General features: G+C 39.5%; 1 protein-coding gene across 1 annotated transcript in view; it reads right to left on the bottom strand.

Moving 5' to 3' along the window:
• Positions 1-508: 508 nt before the first annotated feature.
• The window catches only part of SRD5A2 (steroid 5 alpha-reductase 2), a 99,597-nt gene continuing 91,358 nt past the window's right edge, over positions 509-8,747 (bottom strand). The window contains exons 2-5 of the mRNA XM_004369582.1: positions 5,086-5,249; positions 4,466-4,567; positions 3,300-3,450; positions 509-639 (exon numbers count right to left, since the gene is read on the bottom strand). Of these exons, the coding sequence (XP_004369639.1) occupies positions 573-639; positions 3,300-3,450; positions 4,466-4,567; positions 5,086-5,249 (484 nt within the window). The 3' untranslated portion in view covers positions 509-572. The remainder of the gene's footprint in view (positions 640-3,299; positions 3,451-4,465; positions 4,568-5,085; positions 5,250-8,747) is intronic.

The raw sequence follows: 8,747 nt of genomic DNA, 5'->3' as shown, positions 1-8,747 counted from the left end.
TTTTATGTCCCTGGTTAGATTTATTCCTAAGTATTTTATTTTTTAGGGGCTATTATAAATGGTGTTTTCCTGACTTCCAAGGAAAAGGAAGATTTGACTGGGTTGTTTTCATTTGTGAGTAGGTTTGCTCTGGGTCTGTGTGGCTTCAGAATTTAAATCGCTTCTGGTTTGAATAGGTGTAAAACACATACTTTTAAAATAAATTCTATAAGCCCTGCCTTTGACCCAAAGCTTTCTCAACTCCAAAGCTGTCCTACATCAATATAGATATGAAGCCACATGCCCTTGGACCACCCAAAGAAAAAATATGTAGGGAAAGTTTTGCACTTTATAGAAGGATGAGCTAGAAGCAAAAGTGTCCAGTAGAAAAGGGCTTTGTTGAAGCTTCAGTAGGAGATGAAGATAGACCCTGGGAGGGTGGGAGTCACCACTCAGAATGCCAAGGCCAGCTGTCAGGACACCAAGATGTCAACTATGATATATACAATGTTACTTTAAAAGTTATGAGTTTAGTAGCTTGATGGTTTTCACCAGTATTGAAGTAGTTTTTCTCCTTTTTTTATTCAGTTTCTTTAAAAGATGAATGGGATAAGGGCTTTACGAGATTTGGGGTAGTCCTCAAACATCTGGAGGTAGAACCTAAAAGACAGAAAAGAAATGATTACAAATGCAGTCAAGCAGTGGTCAAGAGTGGAGTTTTGATGTGTATGAAATCCTTTTTACAAGCAACCTACAGTTACTCAGGTCATAATGGTCGTTTGTCCATCTTCTTTCTCCCTCCTACAATCTATCACTTATGATTTTTCAAGCTTCTTAGTACTGTGGTGAATGCGTAGGGAATAAAATGTAGTAGCCAAAAAGAATCTCCCATTTGTATTAAGCTGAGAAATACAGAGATCCCAAAGACCATGGGCAAAGTTAATCCTAGAGAACTGGCAGTTTCCCAGGAAAACACCCCTTCATGATCCCTGGGCATGCCAAGAAAATGTTACCTTGTAAAAAGGCTTTCTATTTGAGTTACCTTCACTAATTGAAGCTGGTAGCCCTCAAGTTATAGTCAAGATGCTAAGTACCTTAGTCTGAATTGGGGGACAAATAATATATTACAAGCAGTGGCTGGTTTTGGGTAGCATGATCTGATAGGACAGGCGAGCTGCCTTTGCTCATGCAGCCTTTGCTTTTGTGAGTGCCTGGCCATGCTTTATAAAAGAGTAATGACAAAGCCCAAATTACCCAGAAAGAAAGATGACCTCTGGGGCAGTCTGATGTAATAGGATAGGGCCTCATTTTGGGATTTTTGTTGTTGCACTAGCTGGAAACTCCTGGTGGAATTGTTGCCTTCCCCCTGACCAAGCACAAGTGATCCCACACTTCTGGGTAGCCTCCAACCGCTGGGATGATGCTCTCTTCTCCCCCACTTCCTCTTTGCCTCTAGTGGGCAACAGACCCTGCCTAAGATAGTGAGAACCATTACCCGTGCTCTCTTGTAGGCTAGGGACCTTCTTCTGCCCTTTCCCACCCTGTCTCAGGAGGAGGCAGGAGTCAGCCATGAGGAGAGCTGTTGTTTCATTCATTTCTGACAGGTCTTTGTTTCTGGGTAAAGTCCACTCCAAGGAAAAGAACCTACTCTTAGTTTAACCTTCAAAGCTACAAAATTAAGCCATTAGCCAGACTAAACCACCTAGATAAGGGGCAAGAGTTTCCCCAGGCTCTAGTTCCAAGTCCGTTCCCCTTTTGGGTATTCCCTCCCTCTCTGTCCCCAGTGATCACAGGCTTCCTTTTTCCTGCAGTCACAAAACCCATTTTAGGAAAAGGATCTGAAATTCACACTCGGATTAAAAGACTGATAAAAAGTTAGTATGTGGCCTTTTCTTTCCAAGAATACTTTCAGTTAACTCTTTTTTCCCCAAGCGACCCCCTAAATGCTGGGGTTAGACCATCAGAGCAAAAGGTTCTGCAACCCTGTAATTCCAGCATTTCCCAGCAGATGGGGCAGTCCTGAAAAATCATACTACACAAGCAACTGCTTACCCTACCTTCGCAGAAAGCCAGCTTGGCTATGATTTATTGAGGGGGTAAACAAAAAAAAAAACCGTTGCTGTGGAGTTGATTCCGACTCATGGCAACCCTATAGGTCAGAGTAAAACGGCCCCATAGGGTTTCCAAGGAGGGCTGGTGGATTGGAACTGCCAACCTTTTGGTTAGCTGCCAAGCTCTTAACCACTACACCGCCAGGGCTCCATTGAGGAGTTAGGAGAGGGGAATATCAAAAGAAGTCCTCGTATGACACAGATTCCAGGGAAAATAATCCTTCTGGAGTTTCTAGAGCTCTATGATTACCTGAACTGTTAGCATCAAACCCAGAGTTAAAAATGTTATTTGTTGTTGTTAGGTCCGTAGAGTCCACTGCAACTCGTAGAGACCCTATGCACAACAGAATGAAACACTGCCCCGTCCTGCGCCATCCTCACAATGGTTGTTATGCATGAGCCCATTGTTGCGGGCACTGTGTCAATTCATCTCGTCGAAGGTCTTCCTCTTTTTCGCTGACCCTCTACTTTACCAAGCACAATGTCCTTCTCTAGGGACTGGTCCCTCCTGATAACATGTCCAAAATATGTGAGATGAAGTCTCACCATCCTTGCTTCTAGCGAGCATTCTGGCTGTACTTCTTCCAAAGAGTTAAAACCAGCAGCCAAAAATCTCAGCCACATTAGGCACAGGGCTAGTGCTTTGTCCCAGTGGTTCTCAGTCCTAGCCATGCCTCACAATAGTCCTTGGAGCTTTACTACGTGCTGGCCATAGTCCCCACAATGGAACAGACTGTGAAAAATGTGGCAGAAGGGAATTGGATTGAAGCATGGAACTGAAAGTTATTTCTTTTACTTCTTTACTCTTACCTGTAGCCTACTGTCAGCCAGTAACCATCTCCCGGTAAGCCTGCAAGGAGGCCGCAAAGCCTGGTTCAACTAACTGCACGTGGACACAGGGCCACAAGAGACTTTTCGCAGGGAAGCCTTCTTCAACAAGACGGGCACAGTGCCTCCCAGTAGCCAACTTGGTTGCCTCTGTATACATGGGTTTATTTTTTATCTTAGAAAGACAATTTATTAGTACTACTACTATCATCCAGCTAAATTTCAACTTCAGTGAAAGTCTAAGAAGTCAGAATTTACCAATTCAAATTATTGTATCAACCTTACCTTATAAAAATAAATATCTTAAATTTCTAAATCTGACTCCATGTGTTTGGAGAAGAAATCTACGTAGAAGTCACCATCTTGATTGAAAAGTTTTACCTGTGGTGGTGAAAAGCTCGTAGCCCAAGGAAGCAGAGTGAGAAAAATGCAAATGCAAATCCTGGGAGGGACCAAGTAGCCAGGGCATAGCCGATCCACTCAGTAATCTCACCAAGGAAATTGGCTCCAGAGACATATGTAAACAATCCACCTGCAGGCAGAAGAGTTAAAAAGTCAACCATCATAACTAAATCATTTCATCTTTAGAATTTTCTGCTTTGTCCAAGACACATAAGGGCAGCTAGAACAAACATGGGATTGGACACCCTTCACAGTCATAGGAGTTTCACGGAATCTTCCTGCGAGGAAGAGAACAAAGCAACAGCAAGCCTGTTGACCTTGGAATATCTTGGAATCATGAGGAGTGTCTCCAACTGTTTGATGAGCTCCATTCAAATCTCCAACAACTGTAGGACACTAACTTTGGGCAGTACAACGGAGAGGTACAGGACATCTGGCTTTTGTTTCATTCTATTAAGGAATGTTTCCAGGCTACCTCTTACCTTCCCACTCCTCTTCCCTGGAAACCTATACTGCTGATCAGCAAATTTCAAGTTCACAGTCACACAAAGTGTAACAACACTTGCATGTTGCTATGATGCCGAACAGCTTCCAGCAGAGCTTCCAGGCTAAGACAAACTAGGAAGAGAGGCTTGACAATCTGCTTCCAAAAGTCAGGCAATGAAAACCATACGAATCACAGCAGTCCAATCCACAACCAATTATGGAGATGGCACAGGACCAGGCAGTGTTTTTGTTCTGTTGTGCATGGGGTCGCCATGAGTCAGGGGTCAACTTGACAGCAGCTAAAAACAACAACAAGAAGGACCAGCACTCTGTGTACATGATAATCTTAACTACTACAACTAGGTTGTAGCTTAGTCCCCTCAACCTCCAAACCTTGCACTTGATCTTCACTTGCAGGGTATTGTGATGTTGCACCCTTCTGAGGGCTCTTGTACATCCCTTTAGCTTCCAGATTTAAATCAGAAATGCAAATGTGCTGTGGGTGGGATAGGTACGTAGGGGAAGTTAGGGGCAAGTTGGGATGTATTGTGTCATTGCGTCCCCACTGCCTCCTCTCCATTTGTGACTCAGCGTAATCCTAGTTTACAATTCAGATTTCCCAAAGAAGAGTGAGAATCTGGCAGGTGGAGAGTCATTACCCTGTGGAATCCTATAGGTGGTTTCTCCAGGCTTTCTGAGTTGGCGCAATATACAGTCACTATGAATGTTGATTCCCATTCCCAAAATAAATAAGAAGACACCTTGGCAAAGAAAAGAGGGAAAATAAGTTAAAAATATATCCTAATTTTGGTGTTTTTCCCACAGTTAAGTGTTTTGTTTTTTCTAAAAATAAAGGGAAATGCATCTAATTTCTAATTCTAAGAATGGTACAAAGATGTGGCAAAAAAAATAGGGGGGAGGGGCAATTAGCCCTCGTCTCAAGTTTGGGTGGAGGGGCTGTGCTGCTTCATAGACCAGAGGCTTAAATTACACATTTGGGTTTCATAGGCAATGGTTAGAAATTTGTATTTTATTCTGACTGAGAGTAATGGAAATCCATTAGAGGATTTTGACATGGATGGTAAATGACTTGATTTATTTTTTTTTTAATTTCTCTGCCTGCTATGTAAAGAAAAGACTGAAGTATGGGTGAGAAAGAGGGAGAATGGAATCATTCATTATTGCAGCACTGTGGGGAGAAATGATGATGATGTGTTACTTAGAATGCAAGGAGGGATATTAGCTGGGGAATGGGTGAAAAGTGGTCAGATGTACTTACCCAAGCTAAATCGCATATCTGTGTACCACTCATAGGGGTATTCAGCACAGTAAATCAGATAGTAGCCTTGAAGGAATCCATTTCCCAAGCAGAAGATAAAACCTCTGAAAAGGAATACAACCGGAAAAGCCCTCCCTCTAGTGAGCAATGAGTAAATGAATGTCCTGGAATAGATGGAGAGAGGTTAGGAACCATTATTAAAACAACAACAACAAAAAGTTAAACAATGAGGGGAAAAGGTTTCAAATCGGTAACACATCAAACTTATTTTTTAAAAACTATTTGCCCTTACATTTGTGGAATGAAAGAAAACTGTGTGGTCCTAGAGCAAGCATTTATGCTATTATGCTATTACTCATAGTAGCCACCATTTACTTACCTTATTTTATCTTCACAGCAGCCTCAAGAGGTAAATATCGTCCCCACTCAGTAGTTAATAAATTCAATTCTATGAGTCCTGGATTGAAGATGAGTTTTATGTAAATCTAGAAGTGAAATCTAGTTTATACTGGAAGAAACGTAAAGCCTGGCTTATCCCAAGCAACAGTGGAATGGCATTTTGGTAGCAAACATCCAATCATAGGCTTCCCATAATGTGCTTCTAATATGATGTAGTAACTGATATTGAAGCATTCCCTCGAAAGTAGACTGCAGAATCCCTTGAGAAAAGACAGAGACCTTTCTTAATGCTAGGAATTATGAATCTAGTGTAATGAAAAACGAAGGGCTTAAAAATTATAAATAATCTCAAAATTAAAAATTTCCCAGAAAATAATGCTAAAGACTAAATCACAAATTACATCCTCCTTATAATTTTTTATGATGCAATATAACATTTGTATATAAATACTTATAAGCATATGTGAAGAATTTAATGAATAATTATCAAATAAACACCCATATACTAGCCAGATTAAGAAATAAAATACTGTCGTCACCCCAAAAGCCTCCCATGTGTCCTTTCTTGTTCACAAGATCACCATTGCCCCAGCTGTAGCAGCTCTCCTGAATTTTGTAACAATCATTTCCTTTCATTTTTCATAGTTTTACCATATTTGTATGCATCCCTAAAAATACAGTTTAGTTTGCTTATTTTTTTTGGGGGGGGGGAAGTCATGCAATATTTTCTCCTTTATTGTTTGTTTATTTATTTCATATAAGTGGGTCATACAATATTTTTCCACCCTTGCATTCCTGGAATAAATCCTACTTGGTCTGACTTAGTTAACTCAGCATATTGTTTTTAAGGTTCATCTGTGTCAGAGCATGTATCAGAACTCATTTCTCTTTTTGACTGAATGGTATTCCATTGTATGTATATACCACATTTTATTTATCCATTCATCTGTTGATCGACACTTGGGTTGTTTCCACATTTTAGCTATTGTGAATAATGCTGCAATGAATATTGGTTTCCAAGTATCTGCTTGATTCCCTGCTTTCAAGTCTTTTGGGAGTGGAATTGCTGGGTCATATGCTAGTTCTATGTTTAACTTTTTGAGGAATCATCGTACTATATTCCACAGTAGCTGCATCACTTTGCAATCCCACCAGCAATGAATGAGGCTCCAATTTCTCCACATCTTTGCCAACACTTGTTATTTTCTGTTTTTCTAGTAATAGCCATCCTAGTGGGGGTAAGGTGGTATCTTACTGTGATTTTGGTTTGCATTTCCCTAATGATTAATGCTGTTGAACTTTGTCTCTTGTATTTATTGGTCATTTTATAGCTTCTTTTTTGAAATGTTTACTCAAGTCCTTTGCCAATTTTTTGGTTGGGTTGTTTGTATTTTTGGAGTTGAGATGTAAGAGTTCTTTATATATTCTGGGTATTAAACCTTTATCAGATATATAGTTTCCAAATAATTTCTCTTATTCTGTAGGTTGTCTCTTTGTTGGCTAAAGTCATTTGATGCACAAAGGTTTTTAATTTTGATGAAATATAAGTTATCTATTTTTTTCTTTTGTTTTTCATGCTTTTGGTGTCATATCTAGGAATCCATTGTCAAAACCTAGGTCTTGAAGCATTACTTCTATGTTTTGTCCTAAGAGTTTTATGGTTTTAGCTCTTACATTTAGGTCTTTAACTAATTTTGCGTTAATTTTATTACATGGTGTCAACATTCTTTTGCATGTAGAGATCCGGTTATCCAAGCATCATTTATTGAAGGGACTTTTTTTTTAAATTGTACTTTAGATGAAGTTTTATGGAACAAATAGTTTCTGATTAAGCAGTCAGTACACATATTGTTTTATGACATTGGTTAATAACCCCATGATATGTCAACACTCTCCCTTCTCGACCTTGGGTTCCCTATTACCAGATGAAGGGACTATTTTTATCTCTACTAAATGGACTTCGCACTCTTGTGGAAACCAATTGGCCATAGATGTATGGGTTTACTTCTGGACTCTCAATTCTATTCCATTGGTCTATGTGTCTAATATTATACAAATACCAGACTATCTTGATTACTGTACCTTTATAGTATGATTCGAAATCAGAAAGTGTGAGACTTCCTGCTTTGTTCTATATTTTCAAGATCACATTGGCTATTCAGAGCCCTAGTTTGCTTATTTTTAATTCCATATGAATGAAATCATATTCTGTGATAGAGTATTCTTTATTGCCTTATTTCTTTAACTTATCATTAGGTTTGTGAGACTCAAGCATGGTGTCTCCTACAGTTGTAGCTCATTCATTTTCACTGCTATATATTTTTCTCATTGTTGAATATACCACATCTGTCTTTTACTTTGATGGATATTTGGGTTGTTTCCAGTTTGGAGCCACTATGAACAGTCACCAACCAGTTGCCATCCAGTCAATTCGAACTCATGGCAACTCCATGTGTGTCAAAGTAGAACTGTGCTCCAGTAGTGTTTTCAATAAGAGTTCTTTATGTATTCTGGATGTATGTTCCTTATCAGATATATAACTTGAAAATATTTTCTCCTATTTTGTGAGTTGTTTTTTCATTTTCTTTGAGGCACAAAAGTTTTTAATTTTGTTGAAGTTTGATTTTTTTTTTTTTTAATTAACTAAAGTTCACATTTTATTTAGACTTCCTTAGTTTTTACCTAATATCCTTTTACTGTCCCAGAATCCCACCCAGGACACCACATTACATTTAGTCATCATGTCTCTTTAGGCTCCTCTTGACAGTTTTTCAGACTTTACTTCTTTTTGATGACCTTGACAGTTTTTGTCTTGGTTGTCTAGTGCTGCTATAACAGAAAAACCACAAGTGGATGGCTTCAACAAACAAAAGTTTATTCTCTCAGAGTCTAGTAAGCTAGAAGTCCAAATTCAGGCATCAGCTCCAGGGGAAAGCTTTCTCTCTCTGTCGGCTCTGGAGGAAGGTTCTTGTCATCAATCTTCCTATGGACTAGGAGCTTCTCCATGCAGGAACACTGGGTCCAAAGGATGAACTCTGCTCCTGGCACTGCTTTCTTGGTGGTATGAGGTCCCCCAACTCTCTGCTTGCTTCCCTTTCTTTTTTTTTTATAGTTTTTTTTTATTGTTGTAATTAAATGAAGTTTACATTTCAAGTTAGTCTCCCATACAGAATTTTTTTTACATACATTGTTATGAGACCCCAACCGCTCACCCCATTCTGTGACAGCACACTCCTCCCCTCCGCCCCTGATTCCCCATGAAC

This window comes from Trichechus manatus, unplaced genomic scaffold, assembly GCF_000243295.1.
Source record: "Trichechus manatus latirostris isolate Lorelei unplaced genomic scaffold, TriManLat1.0 scaffold00005, whole genome shotgun sequence".
NCBI classification, from domain to species: Eukaryota; Metazoa; Chordata; class Mammalia; order Sirenia; family Trichechidae; genus Trichechus; species Trichechus manatus.
The sequence above is the reverse complement of the archived record's forward strand: the minus strand, read 5'-3'. Positions and strand labels throughout refer to the sequence as shown.